Genomic DNA, 24,681 nt, shown 5'->3' with positions numbered 1-24,681 from the left:
ACCACTTCCACATTTCTTTCTTCCTTCCCCATCCAAAGGTTCCATAACTTACCAAAAACACATCACATACCTTGTCCCTTCCATCAATTCTACTTTCTCTAACTCCTTCTTCTTATAAAACATTCAATTCGCCTACCGCTGTCACAAGCCTGTGCAAACCAACTTACCTAAATGTCTTCTCTTACCTGCTACCACTTTCTCTTCCCATCGATAAAAAAAATTAACCCCTTCTCCGCACCAATATCTGATCGTCCTTCTAAATCTCCTTGTAAACTGAGCTGGATTCAAACAAAAACAAGCATACTCTCAATCAAGATCACCCTCACTTGAGGAGGGACACTAGGGCTCCTCCAAAAATCAACTCTGTAGGCAGAATCTAACATTTTAGACAAAAATGCCACTGACTCTCTCTTACTACATATTGTAATTTCTAACTCATCTCTGTAACAATTCCTAAAAGGGCAGTAACTTGTGCTGCTAACAAACAAATAAACAAACAACAATGCTATATGATGGAGCACCTAAGCATTCAAAATGCACACAGACATAAGGACATTAAAAATAAAACAATCTAAATGAGGTACTTTAGATCAATGCTCTGAAATATATTTGGATCAAACTTTAGCTTCAATTCTCTGCCTTTAGTAAAATGCAAGTCAGATTAAAAAAAAATCTTTCAAAATAATTTATTTTATTTATTATTTTATTTATTAAATTTCTTTTATATAGGTTTAATTAAGCGTTTTAAACCTCAAAAATTTCCAGAAAAACATAAAATCAAAATTGTATTCAGAGCAGAAAAGCTTTCATATGCAAATTAAAGAGACCAGCAGCAAAAACCGCATTAGCTGATCACCCACTTCCCCCTCCTTTCTCTGCTCATTCAGCAGACAGAGAGATGTCCGCTGGAAAAAACCCAACAGCCCACCCTTGGGGGGTGGGAGGGAAAAAATGTTTTACAGCAGGCAACCAAGCCTCACTTCCCTGCTTCATTCAGCATTCTTCCAACAAAGCAACACGTTTTGCATTTCTCTCTAACCTCCATAATTCACAGACATTTCCCACAAATTATATGAAGGGGAATTAAAGTGCATTCACACTAACTTTTACCCTCAACACACTCACATTCGCGCTGCAATCAAACTGCTAGGTGGGAGACCTAAATAGATCCATTTCTAGCTCGTTAGCTGTCATCAGTAGGCCACACCCATGTCTTATGTATCCTCCCTGTAAAGGTACAGTATCAATTTTCTTACTTCTTCATAGTTAGAGCTTGCTAGGTGTCAGAAAGAAAAAAGCCCAGAACCGAGTAGATGTGATTCTACTGAGCTGGAGCTACAAAAAAACCTTGGCTATGTAGGGAAAACCTGGCTAGAAGAAAAACACACATAAACCCTACGAAGAAGTAAGAAAATTGATACTGTACCTTTACAGGGAGGATACATAAGACATGGGTGTGGCCTACTGATGACAGCTAACGAGCTAGAAATGGATCTATTTAGGTCTCCCACCTAGCAGTTAGAACTTGCTAGGTGTCAGAAAGAAAAAAAGTCAGAACCGAGTAGATGTGATTCTACTGAGCTGGAGCTACAAAAAAACTTTGGCTACGTAGGGAAAACCTGGCTAGAAGAAACACACACACACACACACACACACAAACACAAACACACACACACACACACACACACACACATATATATATATATATATATTTGTTTTCTCAGGTTTTCGCGGGTGTTTGTATGTAGGTCTTTGGTTATTCGGGTCTTCTCCCACGTAAAATTGGAAGTGTCTTGGCGACGTTTCGACGAAGTCTCATTCGTCATCTTCAGGCTGGTGTTCTCGGCTTCGTGCTTCCAGGAGCAATGTGAGATCGCAGCTGTCTCTTCCTTTTAACTGCTAGTGGGGGTGTGAGCTGATTGGGTGGGAACTTGGCTGTGTTCTGATTGGGTGGAGGTGTGTTCTGATTGGTTAGGGGCTTGGCTGTGCTCTGATTGGATGGGGGGTTGGTTGTGCTCTGATTGGCTGGGGGTGTGTTCTGTTTGGGTGGGGGCTTGGTTGTGCTCAGCTTAGTCTGAGTTGCAGGGGGATTTGAGCTGGTGAGCTGCGTTGTTGTTTGGCTTCGTGTTTGTGGCGGTGTGAGCTCTTCATGGTGGGTGTCAGTCTTCTTCATGTATGGATTGGAGGGGTTTAAAGTGGCTAATGATGCAGCTGCGGTCTGGCTTCTGGTCCTTGGTCGTGGCTCATTATCAGTGTGGGTTTGAGTCTGCTTTCTGCGTGGATGTGTGGTGGTTATATCCTGTGTGGCTCTCGTGAGTGTGGGTCTGGTGTCATTCGTCGTGTTAGGGACTCGTTTGTCAATAAGGGCGGGTTTCCAAATGGCTGGTAGGCGGGAGGTATCGTCTCATTTGTTCATGCTGTGTGGGCGTTTTTCTATCTCAATGGCTTCTCTGATTATTCTGTTGTTAAAGTGTTCGGTTTTGGCGATAGTTCTGGTCTTTTTAAAGTCAATATCATGTCCTGTGGCTTTAAGGTGTTGGACCAGGGAAGAAGTTGGTTCCTCTTTTCTGACTGAGTTCTTGTGTTCTTCTATGCGTGCACTTATTCGTCTGTTGGTTTGTCCGATGTATGTGGTGGGGCAGGCGGTGCATGGGATTTCATATACTCCTTGATTTTCTAACTCAATTTTGTCTTTGGGGTTCCTTAGGATGGTGGATATTTTTCGGTTTGTGCAGAATGCTGTCTTGATGTTATGTTTGTGGAGGATTTTGCTTATTCTGTCTGTGGTGCCTTTTATGTATGGGAGGAGGGCTTTGCCGTTTTCTTGTTCTCTGTCTTGGATTTTAGTGGGGGTTTCTTTTTGGATTAGGTTGGTGATCTTATTTCTTTGGAATCCATTGGATGTTAGTACGTTAGTGAGCGTGTGTAGTTCGGTTTTTAGGTGTTGTTCGTCAGCTAAGCGTTTTGTTCTGGAAATGAGTGTCTTGGCTACAGAGTTGATCTGGGCAGGGTGGTGGTGTGAGAGTGCGTGCAGATAGAGGTTTGTGTGTGTTTTCTTCTGGTATATAGTGTGTCCTAGGGAGCCATTGGATTTTCTGTAGACTAAGACATCCAGGAAGGGAAGTTGGTTGTTCGCTTCTGTTTCCATGGTGAACTGTATTTTGGGGTGTAGGCTGTTGAGGTGTGTGAGGATGTGGTCCAGTTTTTCTTTCCCATGTGGCCAGATTATGAAGGTGTCGTCCACATATCTGAGCCAGAGCTTGGGTTTGTGATCAGATTTTTCTAGAGCTTGGGTTTCAAAGTATTCCATATAGAGGTTAGCAATGACAGGTGAGAGGGGTGATCCCATGGGTGCTCCTTCTGTTTGTTTGTATTTTTGTCCATTATAGATGAAGTATGTGTTGGATAGGCAGTGGTTGGTCAGATCTAAGATGTGCTTGGGGGGGTTATATTTGTTTTGGATAACTGTCAAGGCTTCTTTGATTGGTACTTGGGTGAAGAGGGATATGACATCGAAGCTCACGAGTAGGTCACTGGGCTGTAAGTTTTGTTGCTTTATGATGTCTATGAACTGGAATGAGTTTTTTACGTATGAGGTGATGGATTCTGCATAGGGCTGTAGTTGTTTGGCGAGAAATTTGGCTAGGTTTTGTAGAGGTGAGCCTATGGAGCTGACTATGGGTCTAAGTGGGGTTCCTTCTTTGTGTATCTTGGGGAGACCATAAAGCTTAGGGCATCTGGATGATTTCTCTCTGGGAATGATTCTTTGCTGAATCTCTTCGCTGATGGGGGAGGCTTTTATTTTGGATCTGGTGGTTTTTTCCAGGTAGGTGGTGGGGTCTGTGTTTAGGGGTTTGTATATGGAGTCTTGGAGTAGGTTGGTTAATTTGGTTTGGTAGTCAGATGTGTTCATAACCACCGTGGCGTTTCCCTTGTCTGCAGGTAGGATTATTATGCTAGTGTCATTCAGGTTAAGTAGTGCTGTCTGTTCCTCTTTGGGTAAGTTACTTTTGGGTGGCTTGCTGGTGCAGAGGATGTTGGTGATTTCGAGTCTGATTCTGTTTGCGTCGTCGGGGTTGATTTTGGTCAGGCTAGTTTCAACTCCGCATATAATGGTTTCAGTGGGGATGCTTTTGGGAGCGACTGCAAAGTTGAATCCTTTGGAAAGGACATTGGTTTCGGCTTTGGTGAGGATCCTATCTGAGATGTTATGCACTGTTTGTTTCATGTGTGGCTGTGAGGGTGGAGGGGATATATATATAACAGAAATCACACCAAATTGATCAAGTCAAATTATCTGTGTCTTCCCATTTAGACAGGCTTTACCTTTTTACTGCCTGGGTGGGAAGAACAGTAAACAATGTCTTCTTTATTCTTAGTTCTTTCAGAGTTCTCTGGCTTTTTAAGAATGGCAATTTATCAGAAAATTTATAACACTGCAATTAGTTCTTTTCTCTTACCACACATAAGATCACACATTTTTTAAAAACTTTTATTGCATAAGGTTTTCTTTCTCCCTTTCTTTAGTTTTCATCAAACAGACCCTAGCAAACTCTGCCTGATACTTGAATAATTAAGGGGGTCTCTCTTTTAGTCTTCCACTGATCAATACTATTACCACCCATTCTAACAACACTACCCCTGGCTCACGACGCTGGATGTTCCAACAGTCGTCTATGAGAACCGCAGAGGTTTAACCACCCGCACAATCCCACACAATACTTAATTCCTTAATTCCAATACTTAAATACTCAATTTCAGAGACTTCAGGACACCACCTGCTCTCCTAGGGGGGTGATCAGCCCCCCTCTGCCACCCCTTAATGGGTGGGTACCTCTAAACAGAGAGACTTTAACTCTCTGATTTATACTTACCTGTTTTCTTTTCCTTTTTCTTTCTTTCTCTCTCTCTTTTTTTTATGTATTTATGTTGAGTCTGTGTGTCCGGCTAACCTTCAAGGATTCTTGACTGGCCTGTTTCTGCCAGCGGGTTTACGGCACCTCCTCACTGAAAAGTTCCGTGGACTTCAAAGGACTCCTAATGGCCGGCCAGTGGATTTTCCTTGGGAAGGCGTCGGTTCCCGCTGAGGCAGACTGTCTGGTAGAACAAAAGTTCTTTGTTCCTTAGTCCCATCTGCCAGGGTGCCATAAATGTTGTGGATTTAATAAGACCAACACAACTTTTCAGGGTTAGCCAGAGACATTGTATATTGCGCAATAGGTTCAAAGCTCTGTACATGAAGGGTTGAACAAAGAAAGAACTCTGATACCATGGTTTTTATACATTTCTAAGACAAAGGATTCAGTGAGATCATACATTTTCCATATATGGTTAATCATGAGATCATACTTCCGATTTTCCTTATATGGTTACATACACTGGATAATAAGTTCATCTAATTACTTAAAGCATTAATCTTAGTTTACAAAATTATCTTAGTCGCACAACTTTTCTTAAGTGCTCGGAGTTGCTAATGGGAGAGTTACTACTGTCCTTGGGTAAATTTATTGGATTAAGTAACTCTTTGTAACATATAGGTCTTTGTGTCATTCACAGTGAGGTCACTCAGATGTTTTTCCATATGGCAGTCCTTTCCGTGACATCTAGGTCTCAGAAGATATATTATCACTTAATGGGGTTTAACTGTTTGTTAATGTAATTTCCAACAAGCACTTTCCTCTCTTATAATAATGTGAATAGAGAGAGTCTCTCAGAGTTCATGTATCCAAGCACGTCTTCCCCTTATAATAATGTGAATAGAGAGGGTTCCCCAGAGCCCATATATCTGACTCTGTATGATTCCTATTTTATTCACATTATTTCTTTTATCTACATTATTCTTTATTTGCTATATTTACCTCAAGAGGAACTAAGAGAAGCTAATCCTGAGAAGCCTCAGACTGAAACAGATACAGTAGCACTAGTTATGTCACAGTATAATACAAAGCAGATCACAAATTACTGTATAATATCAGAAAAGAATTAGATCTAGTTGGCAAAGGATCAAACTATTTCCGATGAAAAAAAATATACTATGACTTACTAGCTAAAGAAAAAAATACTACCCAATCTTAAAACAAAATTTAGTTTTCTGATAAATGAGCATATCAATACAGTTCAGGAACAGCAGAGCCATATAGAGCTGGTCTTTCAGAAAGGATATTCAGTTAGCTCTGTTTCCCATCTCAACTCTTTTTGCTGTCCGATAAAATGTCTGCCAATGCTCATAAAAGAAAAATTTGGATGTCTCTGCATTAATAACAACCCAGAATATTTGGGAAACAGACATTCTTAGATAACATTCTTCATTTTTGGTTTGATATTCAAGGACATGACCAAGAATATAGACAATATCCTGCAAAAGATAAATGGTACTGAAAGAAGCCAGCTCTGCAATTCCTCCCTTAGACACTTTTATACTGGAAGAGAAAAATAACAAATCACAACCTATTCTACTGCTGCTGTGGACTACTGAAAAGAGATTATTTCCCCAGGAAATTGGGATCCTGATAAAATGAGCTTTCCAAGAATTCTGCCACATGATACAGCTACTTCCCCCTACAAAGTCAATACCTGACCAGATCCATCAGAGTACTCAGAGAGTTCCAGTCTGATATTCAAGTGATAAATACTGTTGGAAGAAATATCTGGTTCAGTTTCAAGCCAGGAAAAAAGACACAGGAAACATAGAGGTTGATTGGAAAGATGGTTTCTTGATGAAGCAGAACCACATGGGTTTGTGGTTCTGGGCAGCTGACAAAATGGAGTTGAGAGTGTGTGTGGGGATTATACTTTCTCTGGGCTTTGCACTTGAGCATCCTGTTTCTGTGGAAGAACATATATTCTAATGGGTGTTGTCAGATTCCTATGCGGTCATCAGGGATGGGTTCTACTTATCTTTACTACCAGTTTGCAATGGGGCTGCGCGCACGCAGAAGCTTGCGTCGGGGTCGGTGGGCAGAGCCTCCCACCGGTTTTACTACCGGTTCTATAGAACCAGTGCAAACCGGGGACAATCCACCACTGGGGGTCATGTAGGGATTATGTAGGGGTCATAGCTGGCTCTATAGGCAAAAGAGGAAATGCAAATCCTAGGTGTTTGTCTGAGCTCCCAGGTTTGAAGTTTGGACTGCTCTAGGGGTGATGCAATTTATTATTTATTTATTAATTCAATTTGTATGCCGCTCCTCTCCGAAGACTCAGGCCTTGTGTTCTGAAAGGGAGTTGGGCAATTCCTATTGTGGCTTAACGGCTTTTGTCCTGTTTTAGATCTTGAGTGAGGGCTAATCCTACCATTCTGCTTTTATTCAGACTTTGATGCAGGGAGTTTCAACATGTCCTGGTCTTGAATGTATTACCAAAGATGCATTTCTAAAAGCTGTCTCCTCAGTATCTGCTGGGGGCTATTAACTAAGACTGAGTCTTTTAGAGTACCTCTAAAAAATGTTTCTCCATTTCTCCCTTAAGGATAATATAATATTCCACTTTTTAAAAAATATCTCTCAAAATATTTTATTCTTCTAGTTGAGGTAGGTGCTGACTTTCTACAATACTATTATTCGTATGTCCCTTAGTCAATATTTAGATATTGTGAAATGACTACATTACTACTGGTATATACTACATTTATCTGTTTATTGCAACTCATATTTTCTTAAGGAGCACAGACTGCATGGGATCCTCTTCTATATTATCATCTACAACAAACATATAAAGTAGGTTGAACTGAGATACCATGATTGGCCCAAACTCTCCCACTGCAGTGCAGACAAAGCTAGATTCAAGGGACTGTCTTTATCCATCATTTATATTTATTTTATTTACAACAAAAATATTAATTTTTACCAATGATGTTCCTGATAAGCTTGATATAAATCATAAAGTACCCATATATTTAAAGCCTGGAAAACTTACCTAAAAACTGCTATGAGATTAAGAATTTGCCCTATTGTATCATGACATAAAAACAGATTTACTACTACTACTACATTTATAACAAAATATTCTTTTTCAATTTCAGACAATAAGTACAAGTGTGTGCCTCTCACCAAGATTACATCATTGGATTTCTTTGGATCAAAGCTTCTTTCTTTGGATAACTGATGTAATGGACATTCACCAATGCAACATAAGAAACACTTAACAAAACAACATTTTTTTGTTACAATTGTTCAGTACACAATGTGTTGATGTTTACAACTTTTAGAAAATTTGCAGTTATATTATTTTCTATTCATTAGACTTGAGGGAGATCAGCACATAGTTGGATGTAAAAATGTCAGTCTATCTTATATTAGACCTTTATGGCTGACATACTTAATAAAAGAAATTAATGCAAGGAACTTAAACTAATAAAAAAAGTTTAAGTGAGTTTGATGGAAATACTAAGAAAATGTGCACAAGATTGCAGTTTTTAAATAATCTGATGGGATGATATGGAGTAAGTAAATACCATATTTTTCGCACTATAAGATGCATCGGACTATAAGATGCACATTAGCTTTAGAGGAGGAAAACAAGAAAAAAAACTGTCTCTGGCTCCCAGCATCCATCTGGTATTCATCTGGCTAGCATTCTTGTAGCAAACAGCCTGGTCAGCTTCAGGACATTATCGTAGCCCCAGCATGTGGCTAATCAGGGATCCACTCCATTGCGCCCACCACCGGTCAACTGAACTGAGCTGCTGCTGCTGCCAGGGAGTGCTAGAGCCCTCGCTGCCAAGCAGCTGATTGGCGTCCCGGAATACTGCCCATCTATGTGGCAGGATCGTTGCTATCACTGCTACTGCCATTAGCGGCAGTGATCAACGGCAACTGACAGCGATTGCTGGCAGCAGCTGATCGGCGGTATTCCGGGAGGCTGATCCAACCACCAATCAGCTGCTCAGCAGCGAAGGCTCCAGTGTTCCCCAGTGGTGCTGAACGGCAGGGATGACAGGTGGCAGTGGTGACAGCGGCACCAACCCCCCTCCCCCCGCCACAATATTCGCTCTATAAGATGCACAGACATTTCCACCCATTTTGTGGGGGGCGGGGGGAAGTGTCTTATAGTGCAAAAAATACGGTAATTGTATTATAAATACAATTTATAAGATGCACTTTTTGAGGTTAGTGTGTTGCATTACATCACTCACAAACAATTATATTAGGCATTTTGATTTAGGAAGTAAGCTTAGTCATTATGTAGTTCCTATTTTGCTCATGTCACCTCCAGAACATCCTTTCAATTCCAATTGCAGTCAGCTTTAACCTATATTAGCTATATAATAACACTACTGGACATTTTAGTTTAGCATATTTTGCAATCACAGTTTGCATTGCATTGTTAAATTTATAGCTAAGGGTATAAAACAAACTTAGAAATATTGTTGTTTTTTAAAGGTCAAGCAGCATGTGATATGAATAGTCAGTTTTTACAGCAATGGTTCTCAACCTTTTCTTCACCATGGATCCTTTTAAATATGCTTTGTGGCCATGGACCATCAAGATTTAACTGAAGATTTTAATCATAACGTTTTTTTCAAACCATCACAGCCCCCCAGGGATCTGCAGACCAGTGATTGAGAACCGCTATTTTACAGTATATCCTAAGGAAAAATAGCTTGATACAATCCCCATTCATACAAACAGAAAAATAAACCATCCCATTTTAATGTTTTCACTTAGGTTTTTTTTTTCTTTTTCAGAAAAGAGAATGTTTGTTAAAGTCTTTATGAATAGAAATCTGTATCTTCATTGTGACAGCACGGGAGAAATACTTTTTTTTTAGAAGTTTTTTATTAATAATATAAAATTTAAAAAAACATTGGACATAGATATGACATCACTGGTTCCAAACATCTTCCGTCACTTTACAATATTAGTACTCATATAAACATATAGTTCTTAAGATTTGTTCATTATTTAAACATAATATATTAATACTTTTCCCCTTATTTCTGTATATTTATTTATCTCTTAAACATACATTTATCTATAATAACATCTATATTTTTGTTCTAACGCTATACATTTGTCTTGGCTACCCTCTTGTTATCTATCTAATCATAAAATTGGAGAAATACTGATGGACAGATGGCCACATTCATGTCCTAACTTATAAAGTGCCTTATTTTGTGTTGGTATATTTATTAGTAAAAGAAATTTGTATCTCTGATAGCGAGATGAAATTTTAGCCATTTTGTGCTAGAAACTCTACGCCAATTATGGATTAGCGCTACACAGTTTCCCCCAAAATAAGACATACCCTGATAATACCCATGGGCTTTTGAGCGCATGGCAATAAGGCCAAGCGCTTATTTCAGGGTTCAAAAAAATGTAAGACAGGGTCTTATTTTCGGGAAAACACGGTACATTTAAATCCTAAATCATGCAGGATCAATATTTTTAAAAACATTTTCTCTAAGATGGAAAGACATCAGGATAAGTCGTCATTAAGAGTTGGGAGTGAGTGAATTGCACATAACTATCCCTGAAAAGCTTACAATATTGTATATTGCCATATTTTTGTGGTTAAAATATAAATAATTTATCTGTGCATTGTAATTGTTAATCTACCGAAATTCAGAAGTATGCGGTATTGCTTTTTAAACAGTAGAATAAGCTTAATTTGGAAAATCTCTGTGCTTTTTGTGTTGAAGTAATGACCCGAAAAAGGTTGCAACATGAAGTTACCATGAATGGGGCAAAGATTTCCCACAAACCAGTTTTCTGACTACTTCAAGTGCAGCACAATGTAGTAAAAATCAAACTGTCACAACATTTCTTTATGGACATGAAGCCCTTGCTATTTTACTATTAGAAGAATTCTTTACTGGCCAAGTGTGATTTAGACACACAAGGAATTTGTCTCTGGTGCATAAACTCTGTGTACATACAACAATAGTGATAGATTATCATAGTCATTGTAAAAATGCATTCATAATAAAATATTAGATACAACACTTAGTGATAGTTGTGGATACTAAATAAGCGATCAACATAAATCATATCAGGATATTAATTAAACCATTTAAATCCTAAGAAAAAAGTAACAAAGTTATAGTCATAAGAAGATAAGGTGATAGATAATAGGGAAAATGGGAATCATGATAGTAATACTGCCTTTCTAGATAGTTTAACAGTGTTGTGGAAATTAGTTGTTTTAGCAGTGACGGCATGGGGGGTGGGGGAACCTGTCCTTGTGTTTAATTGTTTTGACTGCAATGCCCAGAGCATAAAGAAAACTTTGGGGTGAAAAAAAATAGAGCAAGGAGGAGCTTGCGAAGCCCCGTTGTTTAAATGTTCCAATCTCAAGCGGATCGCGCCCAGGCAGTCGTTTCACCTTCATTTTTCGATTCATCACGCAGAGCTGACCTTCCTTTCAGCTACAGTTCCCTCATCATTAACGCCCCTCCTTGAGAAACTTTTGGTGCTTCTTCCGCACTTTTTTGTAGGGCTAGAGGTCTAATCCTTGAAAGCCGCGCAAGACTACGCCTGCCCACGAACAGCTCCTACCTTGCAATCAAAATAGCTCTTGCGCAGTAACAGCGGCATCCATCTTTGAGATCTTTTACTTTTTGCCGCTTCCCTTGCGGAAACCGTAACCGATCCTAAATAAGAACCTATCTATAGACTAGTAATCAAAATATATCCAGATTCGGTACGATAAAACACCACAAATAGCTTGTTTTCATAGACATCAGTTAAGTTTCATGATGGAGAAAGATGGAGGAAAGTGCCTTAGCGGTTGGGATAGAAAAGGAAGGAGGAAGAAAACATTGCGGACAAGATTAAATATTTTCGGGGTGGAAATTCTCGCGATATTTTAGACGAGGCCGGAAGAGGATGAAGACAGCGGAGTCTCCCAGCCCCTTCGGCCTCTCAGTACGTGTGCGTAGGCGTCAATTAGGCTGTTTGGCGGTTACGCAGCGGAGTCAGCGTTGGGGGGTTGGAGAATTGGTGGTGCAGCAGGAGTAGTAGCAGAAGCACCACCACTACTAGGTGAGGGAGGGGGTCATTTCACTCCTTGCCGCCGCGACTAAGTGGAAAGAACGTCAGCAAGAATAGCTACAGCCGCCACCAGCACCATGGGTGAGTCTCCATTCCAAGCTCTTTTCCGCTGCTGGGGAAGGGCGGGAGTAGAAATGCCGGCTTGGGCGGGGAAGGTGACAGATGGAGGAGCAGATCCCGGGCCCGTTTAGACACCTTCAGTTTCTTTCTTCCCTCGCGCTTCTTCTGGTGGCGGCGAAAGCGAGGGGGCGGGGGGGGGGGCAGCCTCAGCCGTCCGCGCTTGCTTCTCACCCTTCGTGGAGGCTCGCGCTTAACTAGTACTTAACCAAAACCGCATTTCTTCCTCTGGCTCCTCTTTCGGCTGAAGGAGGCTGAAAGGCTGCGGGGACGGACAACTCGCCACAACCTTCCTCTCGATTCCTTGGGCTCTGGGTTGAAGCTCGTTTTCTTTCCAAAACGAAAGTCTCCCTGTATCCCACTTTTGTTCTACGCTTCTCGGTCATTTCTCAGTTCCCCGCCCTCTCTCTCATTCAAATTCTTCTTCCCCTTACCGGCCCTATTCTTCTTTTCCTTTTTTTCTATTGTGCTTTCGAGTTCTCTCACTCTGAGAATTACTGAGTGGAACCTCCCGGCGCGCGGACTCATTTCCTGCGTCTTATTTTACGGCGGGTAGTTTCTGCGGCTCCCCCTCATTTTTTAATGCAGGAAACTAAAACGCTCGAAAACGGAATCCACTCCTCTGTGGTGCTTTCCTTTTCTTTGCGCTCGTTCTTCAAACCATTCCTTTCAGCCTACTAGTTTTGGAATGGATGGGATTTGTTAACAAGGCATTATATAAGTTTGGGGTGATAGGAGAAGATTGGGAGGCATCAAAAAATCTCAAAGCAGGAAAAAGGACCAAAATGAACGTGTAGTTAGCCGCACAAACATTGCTGTTTTCTCTGTAGTTGTAGTACCCTCTTATAAGTTAAATTTGTTACCGTTTTGAAAAGCTTTTTAATTGTACTTGTGGCTGCATGTGATTTCATTCTGGTTGCTGGTCACACCTTGGAAAGAGCATTCCAGACTATTCTGTATGGTATGTAGGGTAATTTGAGTTTGCCTACTGTGGATCCTTCTAGAAATGGTTTGTTTAAGTTGTAAAATTTAAATATGCATTTTTTTAACATTTTAATGCTAATTGTTTTTAAAGAAAAATGTTTCTTATTCATGCTAATATTTAGAACCATTCTGAAATACTGATTAATCTTCTAATTCAAGAGTATTCATGTAAAGATTTGTATAATAGTCCAGGTCATTTCAATTATTAATACTATGAGATTTCAATATACTTGACCCAGGTAAAACTTTAAATATGACAAAAGTATTAACACTTCACACATTTGCTGTTGTTGAGCTTAAATCGGTGATTCCTAAACAATTACATGCGTTCTAGTTAGATTGCTTCATTTTAAAACTGGCTTCAGAGGGATGGAAAGACTGAATGGCTGTTTGATTGGGAGAAAGTTTGATTGGGTGTATAAATGCCTTTTGATTTTAATAGTTTATTCTTACATGGTAAATGCTGTTTCTGCTTAAATGGATTCATTTAACACTGGATTGAAAAATTCATGGGTTTTCAGTGTATAAGTTTCAGTTCAGTTAATATTTTTTATAAAGGTAGAGAGATTTAATTATGAATGGATAAGTAGTGTGCTGAAAGATAAGTACTCATGTTTTATCAAATTGCATTCATTACACAAATGTTTCCAAGGTAATTATAGAAATTGGATATTTCAAGAATATCTACAAAAAGATATATTAATAATGCATTGGGTCCAGGTTTCAATGATGCGAAAGTAAATATTGTGTATAGAAATGTAATTATTTTTGAACCGGACTAATTTTTATGTCTGGTTTATCATACTTTTGAAAAGGGCCCTTTTAAGTCCAGCCCCCTTCTCAGTGTAAAATCCAAATTAATGCATTCTGAGCAGCTGCTTGTTTATCCTCTGCATAAACACATCCAGTCTGGCAAGATTTGTTCTTGGCAAATCTATGTGACTTCTGATAAATACTGCACTGTTTCAAGATGCCTGGAGATTACTTTTTTTGATCTGTTGTAGAATCTTCCTAGGTGTCTACATTTTTGTGATTAGGCTGTGATTCTTTAATTCCTTCTTTTTCATCTTTTTAAAGACATATACTAGTTTTTTTTTCAATCATATAGTATTTAATCTATTTTCTAGGTCAGCAGTTCTCACACATTTTTGTCTCAGGAGTCCTTTACATTCTAAAAAACGAAGACCCCAAAGAGTTTTTGGTTTTGTGTGTTATAGCTATCAATATTCATTGTAATAGAAATTAGAACTTGAGACATTTCAAAATATTTATTTGACTTCAGGGACCCCCTTGAAATTGTCTTGGAGATCACTTTGAGAACATCTGTTCTAGGTAATAGATAGGATCATACATAAAGACTGTCCCAGCCCATTAGCTTTTTCTTTCAATAATGTCAAATAGTGTCAAACTGATATGCACAGTATCCTAACAGCAAATTGATAATGTGCAGAATGAGTTGTTTATGTACTTGTGTTCTGATACATCTATATAAATCACAGCATTTGCATTATGATGTAATTTTGTCACTTCTTTTGTCCCTTCCATATATACCCATCACTGGCCATTTAAATTTAAATAAACTAGGTATTCTCTGACTACGGTTCAGTGTCCTGTTCTATCTTTTTATCCTGTTCTTTGTTGCTTGGTGCAATTATATTCTCCTTTTGGAGAATACTTGGACAAAACAGGAGTAGTTTCTTAGTGTTATTTGTCAGAACTTTTTTGGTTTTCATTTGGCAGTTGGTATAATTGTTCATTTTTTTCTTTATCTTTTGATCATATTTGAATAAACTCCTTTGTTAGTAGTATGTTTTCCTTTCAGTTTATTCTCAGCTGTTGCTTTGCAACATCATTTGTAAACTGTTACTTGATTGCACCCCTCTGTGTCTAATGTTTCATTGAAAGTTTTAACAATAGTTAAAACTAAATAGTTAAAAAACAAACGGAAGTAGAACAAAAAAGAAGGGACAAAATAAAAATTAAATGTGCAAAAGGGAATACAAAGGAGAAAAATGAAGTCACAGCAATCTTTACAGCAATTATAGGTACAATTATATTTTAATCTCTCTAAAATTATTTTATTTCTATAATTTATCCTGTCTAATCATCAAAGCCATAAACCATTCACTTTTTCCTTTTTGCACAAAGTCTATAAGATGTTTTCAGTCACCAATAATGTAAATATTTTCTCTAATCAAACAAGTTAATTTATCCATTTAAGCAAGTTCTGTCATCTTTATCGACTGTTTATCCATTGTAAGCATTATGAAATCTTTCTTTTTTGTACATACAATGATGTCACTTTAGTTATCATATCTAAAAATGGTGTTTCATGGCTCTTTCTAAATGTTTATCCTTCAGTTCCAGGAAGAAGACTTCTGATTTTAATTGAATATTATTCTTTAAAATCCTCTGAATCACTGTATGTATTGGAACCCAAAATTTTCTACCTTTTTATATATCCACCAATCATGATAACGTGATTCTTTTGATTGTTTACATTTCCAAATTTGAAGTATCTTTATACATCTTAGCTAATTTTTCTGGTGTCATATATCAAACAGTACCTGATTTTAGAAAAATTATCTTTAAGATTGTAATGTAAATTTTAATCCTGTCAACACATATTTTCCCATTGTTCCATTTGTATATCTTAACCAAAGTTTTTAACCCATTCTATTGTACATTCTTTGACCTGTTCCTTTTTTGTTTCAAATTTCAATAAAAATTTACAATTGGCAATTACATATTCATTATTTCATACACAATCCATCTCAAATTCTGTCCTATATTGTTCAGTATCAAGAATCCATTTATCTACTTGAAATCTTTCTGATAATTGTACGAAAGCCATTGACAATTATGTCTCTATTTTGTTCTTTAGATTTTATTTTTTATTCCCCTTTATCAAATTCTATTATCTCACATTATTTGAACGATTTATACTTACTTGGTTATACTGTATTTTTCAGAGTATAAGACATACCTTAGTTTTGGGGGAGGAAAACAAGGGGAAAAAATTCTGTCTCTGCCTACCAGCACCCATCGGTATTCATCTGGCTAGCATCTTTGCAGCAAACAGCCTAGTTAGCTTCAGCACGTTATTGCAGCCTGATTCAGCATGAGCAGTTGTTTGGCAGGTCTCCTGGAATACCCCCAATCAGCTGTTCCAGGCTGCAGGGATTGCCATAGACGATCGCCGCCTCATGTTTTTGGGCGGTTCCAGGCAGTGGGGATTTGCGGCATCCTCACTTCCACTCAGATTTTGATAATGAGCAGCACAGATCTTTTTATCCATTTAAAACAAACCCTATCACCCTACGTGCATTTAACTGGAGGGGGTGGGGTGGGGGATGATTTTCATGGGGGCAGAATAGGGACTTCGCATCGAAGGGTCCGTCTTCCTACCTATAGCCATAGGCGTTGAAAGCCCTCCACGCGTCATGTTTTCAGGTGAAAACTGACGCCGATCCTCCAGCATGCGGAGGCCAAAAACGCAATGCTCATTTTCCTACCCGATTCCTCGATGCAATTCGCAGAGCTGCGCACCCTCAAAACACACGGCAGTTTTTGGGCGGTTCCAGGTGGCTGGGATTCACCCAAAAATGTGACATGAGTGAAAATGCGATGCTCTTTTTCCTCCCCAATTCCCCGATGCAATTTGCAGAGCCACGCACCTTCCTCCTCCTTTTCCAGAGACTCACCTTCTCTTTCCTCCTAGCCAGATCGGTCTCCTAGGCCAGGAGCAGAAGCTGACCGCCGTCAGCTTGGGTCGTCTGGAGAAGGGGCAGGCCGAGTGGTGAGCCACCGTGCCTTAGGCCTCTTGCGCAGTGCCTGCTTCACCAAACGAGTCCCGATTTGCATGCTTCACCTGGCCACTTCTGGAATCAGGTTCCGACCAAGGCAGCAAAGACACAGGGGCTTGCCAGGAAGCCCGGCAGCATGTTTATGGGGGACTGAAGTGCTGCGTTTCGGGCCTTGCTGCAAGAAAGCCAGGCTTTCAACGCCTATGGCTATAGGTACGAAGACGGGTGTCTCAGGAGTACAGCCTTTGGTGCCAAGTCCCTTTTCTGCCCCCATGAAAATCATCCCCCATCCCACCCCACCCAGTTAAATGTGTGTAGGGTGATAAGGTTTGTTTTAAATGAATAGAAAGATCTGTGCTGCTCATTATCAAAATCCGAGTGGCAGTGAGGATGCCACTGATTCCCGCCACCTGGAACCACCCGAAAAAGCGACACGAGGAGGCTGAAAACGTCCGAAGGGTGGGCAGGACTATATTCAGTGTATAAAATGCACCCAATTTTCACCCTCTTATAGGGGTGAAAAAAGTGCATCTTATCTCCGAAAAATATGGTACTTTTCTTTGATTTCTGGTCCTCATTCCATCTTCTATACAAGTTCATTATTTTTAAGATATTCACACGCTTGTCTAAATGCATTGTCTTTTATTTTTTTTTAACAAATAATTCATTAAAATTATTTGTAATTTCAATATCTACTTTTTAATAAATTCTTACCTGTCTTTCCATTAGATTCTTTTGATTCTTGTCAGGGTGGCAATTAATCCTATTCCGCTTTGGGTAATTGCACCTGATTAGAGACGGGACCGTGGCTTTTCCTTGCAGCATACTTTAAGAAAATAAACCCGAGATATATTCTAATAAACACATTTTATTATAAAGAAGTAAAAACAGTCTTACTAGCTAATGATTACATCTTGGCAGCGTTCCTGCCTTGCCGGCAGAAGTTCTGGCAGACGAACAAAAAAAAAGTTAGAAGAAAGTGAAAGAATGTGAACATGCGCAGTGGTTTAGAGATAAGAGTCAGATCAGTCTACCGTAAGTCTCAGAATGGGAGCATAGCTGACAAATAAAAAAATGCAGTGACAATCCTATCAATGCTCTGCTTTTTTGACAGTCTAAAGTACATATTTCCTATATTCAGTTTAAAATCAAGAATTCTAGCAGAACATAGTCATTTTCCCCATTTCTTATTTTGCCAACTTTCTCAGATGGGTTATTGATTGATAATGTCAAATTAATAGGTTAAAAGATATAGTTATGAGTTTTTATTCATATTTGGTTGAAATTACAAAACACATTAACATGAAATATCTATTGATCATAGTGAATGGATACATAAAAATGTGAATGGCTAAATGCAGTCTCATTATGAAAAATTCCAATCTGTATACTGTAGAATAAGATGTTCTAAAATAGATAATAGACTACTTTGTGGGAATGAAAAACTTGTGATATATTAGATTACAAGCCCTCACTTCCTTACTTAACATATTTGTGTCTTGCAGAAACCTTTGTCAATGAAAAATTGAAAAAAAATTCAAGCTGAATTGATTTTTGTAGTAGGTCTCTGAATGTAGGGTGAATGCCACATCCTCTTCAATATTTCCATATAACCGAGTAGCTGACTCTGTTTAAAAAAGTTTTGTACTATACTTGTGGTCTCTGATTTTGAAAATGTAATTATACAAAAAGTATATTCAAGATTTTAGTGTAGTTAAAAATAATATTTTAATTACAAGACCTGTCTGGATTCAATTTTAGTTTGCTCTACCTTAATCAGACCATAGCATGCTCCAGTCAGGATCCGGTACTCAAGGCCTATCACCTGAATATGATAGTAAAATAATACAGGTATTGTGTGTATAGAGAAGGCATTCAGCTCCACATTTTTAATAAAAGTACCAGCAACTTAATACAGATATAAGTATGGGATAGGAGGTGGTGGTGGGGAATAAAATAGAACTCTGTGACACTCTGCGGTTTAAAGACTATTAGCATCATATACACTACAATATATTATAGTGCTATATTAGTATTAAGAATGTGCCATTAAGGTAAGAAGAGACACATGAAAAAACTGTGCCTCCAGTTCTCAACTTCTTCAGATGGTTCAGAATAGTACATTGATTTATGGCAGTGGTTTTCAAGCTTATCTATTTTAACCTGTGTGGACTGTGTGAGAATTTTCCAGTCTGTATGTTCCCAGCCAGTTTCAAGTTTGAAAATACTGATTATGATATTGAAAGCTTTTAAAAGTCTCAGGAGCATAAGCAGCAACACACACACGCACACACACCCATTATAATTTTTCAATAGATTATCTGGAGCAAAAAAGTTGTCCTTGTTAATTGCGGGTTCTACATCTGTTTGCAAGAATGTTCCAATAAAATAGTGTTAGGTGACTGCACTTCTGCATACTTGGTGGCATGCAACCAAGTATTTAATCCTGAATGCTATTTAACTCTGATGACAATTATTAGGTATTGAATATGAATTTTGGCATGGAATCTTTATAAAAGGGTAGTTTTTGAATAAAGGATTAATGGCGTCTCTACGTTTTAAATGAAGTTATACTTCTTTATATAAATTATATAGCTGAGGATGTTTCTAGAGCAATCATTACCATAGATGAAAGTGACCTCTACTACAGCTATAGTAATTTTAGCTTTTACCTAGTATTCCAATTATGTCTTTTTGCACAGGGTTATCTTAATGCTAGTAACCTCTTATTTAAATTATTGTAACGTGTGGGAGCTTATGCTTCATCTAGACACTACATCTGATATAGAATGTGGTAGCTGGTTTGCTTGACTAATCTCAATTGTAGCAGTTGTACTTTTTTTTTTATAGACAAGTTTTATTAAATTTTTCTTTTACATACATATTTTATGAACAGAGTATTGACCGGGTCACATCTTTTACAACTTATAACATAATTACATATTGACTTTTATAACCTATTCCAATCTTCTTTTTTGTTTTTTCCAGATACAATTTAGAAATTTCATTTTCTGCCATGATATTCTTTTTCTATACTTTTTTATCTTAATCTCTTTTTATACATAATATATGAACAGTTTCATCATTCGCCTTTTAAATCCTGATTTCTTAGTGTTACTTCAATTATTTATTTTATTTCTCCATTTATAAAGTATATTTCTTATAATCCCCATCATATTTTTTGGTTATAAACAATAAACAATAAACTTATTCAATTTTTAGATTGAAATTAACTTAATTGATCTTTCACATCATATCTCTTCTTAATACATAATAAGCAATATCACTATCCGCCCTTAATTCTTAATTTCTATTATAGCATCAGTTAATTATTTTGTTTCATCATTTGCAACATATTATTTCCAAATCCCAATCACCCTTTTTTTACATTTCCATTTTATATCTTAATTTCAATTATTTTCATAATTAAACCTAATTACTGCTTCATATTTCATCTGTTCCATTTTACAATACACAGTATACATCATCATATTTACTTTTTGCATTCACAATTACTAATATTAATACAGTTCCCTTAGATCTACTAATTTATACTTTATTTCCCTTCTTCTTTTCCACTATTCTTCCCCTTTTAACCATTTTCTCTTGGTCTCTCCAGAATTCCATTTTTTAATAATTCTCTCCCTTCATCCCATTTTCTTATCTTTTTTTTAAAAAAATTATATTTATTGTGTCTTTTCTCCTGAATCCTTTATCACTCGCTTAATTCGCCCCCCGCTGTTACCTAAATTTTTCCCATTTCCTTCTCTTCCCTTAGTTTGCTTTTTTGGGGGGAAATATTCCCCCTTATCCATCCTTTTTTTGCCACTGTAAATCCCAGTGTAATTTAACTTTTTGCTTTCAATTCTTTCTTCAACATTGTTTTCTTGTTCTCATTTATGTTCTCTTTTTCTTGTTTTATATGCTCGAACAAAATTTCTGATTTTTTGTTGCCCTTTATTGATTCATGCACATTTTTAAGCATCTGAATTAATTCCTCACACATCCAAGACTCCGTATTGTCAGTTTAAAAAATTATTGGTGTTTCAATTTACATTAATTAAGATTTAGGTCCATATAGTCTTTTTTTCCTTTCCAGCTAATATCCAGTACAAATGTTTGTCCAATCCACTCTAATTTAACGCTTTATTATTGGACACCTCCTTTAGAAGTCAAGACCAAGCAGCTTAAGACAAAACAAATACTCCTTAAAGTTTCTCACAGCTCTTATCATGATCAAGGTCACTGTAATTATTTCCTTGAATTTTAAGGCCAATCGTTGTGCTTTCTTTCCACCAGCAGATGTCTCTCTCCAATTCACAATTCTTAAAACAATAAAGTATCCAGTTTACACAAGTACTTTAAATCCACATTAAAAATATTTTCTCTCAAATTGCTTTTCCTTTTTTTGTTTTTAATTTCTCCAAATTCAGTTTTAAATCCAGTTGTAAAATTTCCTTTAATATGTTGACCTCCTACTTGTTCTTCCTTCAAACTTCAGAATTGTCAAAATTATTTCAAATCTTCATTCAAAAATACTTTCCCTCTGGTTTCTTTTTCTTTTATTAGTTTTAATTTCTCCAAATCCAATTTTAGATGCAAATATAAAGTTTTCTTTGCTGGGCTTTAGTACTTTAACTTCCTCTTTGTTCTTCTCCCTCCTCTAAAATTCCCACGTGCCAATTAGTCGCTCGTTTCCTCACCTGGTCCTTTTATTAGAGTTTTTGTTTTTTGAAAAAAAAAAAACTTTTACCTGTGAGTTGGCCAATCACTTAACCGGTATCAGTATTCTGTCCAAACACCACTCCTGCACAAAATCTTATTCCGGTTGCCCCAGCTTCGAAGCGGTCATTTTAAATGGCTGCCGCCGCCCCTACTGCCTGATCGAAGAGCTGCCTCCTATCTTCTGAGGAACTTGCCTGTTCCTCTTGGTCATCCAAAGCTCCTCTCCTTGTTCACCGGCCCCTACAAGACAGTTCCGGTCCAAAGACCCACCGACAGCAGTTTGTCTGGCTGGATTTTCGCCGGGCTCATTGGAGTCAGCTAATTTCCAGCCAGTCTCGCTGCAACGCTTCCGGCTTCCCAATTGTAGCAGCTGTACTTGTTGCTAGTTACGAAACCAGGTTTTAAGTTTTGATTCTATATTTTCATGTACTAGAGCTGGATGGTTGCTAAAATTATCAGAGAAGTTTTCCTTTGAGAATTTAGAAAAAGTGATGTGTCTCTTGAGATGTGGCGCTCCAACTTCTTCAAAGCATGCAGAAATGGAGTACTAACAACCTCCCTGATTAATTCTGCCATCGTTATGTAGAGATTGCCATAAAGACCTTATGTTCAAATTAAATCTAGCTATCTGCACTTCAAATCTATTATAAATAGTCCAAAATTTTCAACAGTCTTGGCAATCATTAAAAGTTATGACATATTCCCCCCATTGACCAAATGACCCTAATTTGAAATTATGATTGCTGCAGCAACCCGCTGTCATGTTTTTATGACTTCATTAAACAAATTTTATTTCACTTAATAAAGTGAATTTTAAACTTTATAGATAAGATGCATTAAGATTAATAACGGGTTTAATGTAATGTCAATATTTCAGAGATTGTTTTGTGTTTGTGCAAAACAACTTTCATTAAATTGAAAGGTAAGGTTCATATTCACATTTATAGGACTTCTATCTTCCTTTTTACTGACTGTAATATTTCTTAATATAATTGCAACTAGTTTTAATAACACAAAAATGTGTAAACAATCTCTCCCCAAACATTACACCCTTGCTTTGGCATAGGCCAGATGTTATCCTTGTTCTGCAATTTCAGGATAATTGGCAATAGAAGAAGAGTACTGTTTTGATAAAGAGGAGCAACAGGTTTTAAGGAGGTCTTTCATTACTTCTTAGAATAATTTCAGTTATTTTTTTATTGCATCCTTAACATGTTGTGACTCAGTTACAGTAGGGCTTAATCCTTTTAATTTTTTTCAGTATGTCTGCATAAATATGACTTAAAGCATAATCTGTTCTTCACACAAATCCTAGTAGATAAAATACTGTTTCCCCTATTTTCTTTTAAGGCTTATGTGGAGAACAGATTGCATTTTAGCTAATATTTATGCAGAAGTATAGAAAAAGTGCGCCATTTTGTTCTATAAGGATACCCATATCTTTTTCATATCTTATTTTATTTATTTACTAGCTGTACCCAGCCACGCATTGCTGTGGCCCAGTCTGATGCTTCCGCTGGGCTAAAAGAGCAAGGCTGAAGTTCCAAACTCCACGAACATTTGGTGGGTATGGCCAATTCTGCGTCACTCACTTTCATCAGTCATATGACAGCCCCGAGCCATGCCTACCCAGCTGGTGATTAGGACAGAGAACCGGTTGCTAAAAAACAATGGGAACCACAAAATCCTCCTTCTCTGTCTCCCCCTCTCTCTTTGTATCTCTCTGTCTCTCTCTCTCCCCCCTCTGTATCTCTCTATGTGTCTCCCTTTCCCCCTCTCTCTGTATCTCTCTGTCTCTCTCCCCCCTCTCTCTGTATCTCTCTCCCCCCCGTATCTCTCTATGTGTCTCTCTCTCTCCCCCTCATTCTGTATCTCTGTGTCTCTCTCCCACCCTCTCTCTCTCTATCTCTGTATGTGTCTCCCCCCCTCCATCTCTGTATTTCTCTATGTCTCTCTCTCCCACTGTCTGTTTATCTCTGTCTCTGGCCCGGCCTCTTCTGCATCCCCCGCCATCGCCCTTACCTTTTCAGGCCAGGCCTTCGCAGCTATCCGCACCACAGCAGAAACTCGAGGGGGCCCTCCGTCCTCCCTACACAGATGTTCTCTGGGGGCTTGACGGGGAGACGTATAGCAGGGAAGGGAGGGAGGGAGGGGGTGCAGCATGGGTTTGAGGCTGGTTTGGGTCTTCCCACCCGAAGGAAGAAAGCGGCAAAGCCAGGAGCCACACACACCCCATTGGACCCCTGCTGCACAGTTCTCCCCCGCTTGCCAAGGGCAGAGGAATGATTAAATCCGCCGCTCTTCCAGGCGAAACGAAGGAGGGCCGGCCATCCTCCCTCCTGCCCGTTTCAGCTCCCTGGAGCCTCCCCGGAGCCCCTTTTCTGCCAGAGGGCGAAATTTTCATGTAGGCTCCATGAACTGCCAGAGCGCCACCTGGCAATCAAAGGCAGCACTGGTCAAAGACGACCCCGAGGCTCCAGTTGCCTCCATCTCCTGCTCACTGACCAGATTCGCATAGCACCAGTTAGCGGCTGGTCTTTCTGACCTCGGGGCCGGTGGTAGCACTGGCCAGGCGCAATTCGGGCCAGGCGAGGGACGGAAGGTTCCCTCTCGGACCCAGGCAGCCTCATTGGCAGATGTTCTTGGAGGGAACCCCGAGAGCGGCTGGCGAGGGGGATGGGCAGCAGTGGTGGGCGAGGCTAGTTCGCAGGGTGGCCGGGGGAGGGAGAGGTCAGAGCCAGGCTTGGGTGGGCCCCGTCCGGCCCTAGAAGCGCCGGCTGCGAGGGCTTCCTGGTGGGGAGCCGGCTGCCTACCTGCCAAACCTGGTGGCAGGATATGTCCCTCGGACGTCTCTGCCTTCCAAATGCGCAGTTTCATGGAAGGAATATGGAGAGTATAAATATAAAGAGCAGAAATCTGTTGAGCGTAATCAGGGCTGGGAGGCTGCCATGATGGTTTTACGTCCAGCAGATAGCGCTGTTTTTCAATGTCTTTCAATGTTTTCCAATGTTTTTCATGTTTTTATTTATTATTTTATTAATTAATTAATTAATTAATTA

The 24,681-nt window shown here is 38.9% G+C and overlaps 1 protein-coding gene across 7 annotated transcripts in view; it reads left to right on the top strand.

The window, feature by feature from the left end:
* Window positions 1-11,725: 11,725 nt before the first annotated feature.
* The window catches only part of SEPTIN7 (septin 7), a 148,687-nt gene continuing 135,731 nt past the window's right edge, over window positions 11,726-24,681 (top strand). Inside the window, exon 1 of one of the 7 annotated variants that reach the window (XM_060686117.2) lies at window positions 11,726-12,071. Coding sequence is in view for 3 of the 7 variants with exons in the window: in XM_060686116.2 (XP_060542099.1) it covers window positions 12,068-12,071 (4 nt within the window). In the remaining 4 variants the exon portion in view is untranslated. The remainder of the gene's footprint in view (window positions 12,072-24,681) is intronic. The other 6 variants (XM_087894061.1, XM_087894066.1, XM_060686116.2 and 3 more) reach the window with 6 other exon arrangements.

Source organism: Pantherophis guttatus, chromosome 4 (genome assembly GCF_059756535.1).
Source record: "Pantherophis guttatus breed Tessera chromosome 4, ASM5975653v1, whole genome shotgun sequence".
In the NCBI taxonomy this organism is placed as follows: domain Eukaryota; kingdom Metazoa; phylum Chordata; class Lepidosauria; order Squamata; family Colubridae; genus Pantherophis; species Pantherophis guttatus.
Note: the sequence above shows the minus strand (reverse complement) of the source record. Positions and strands in the feature narration are given on the sequence as shown.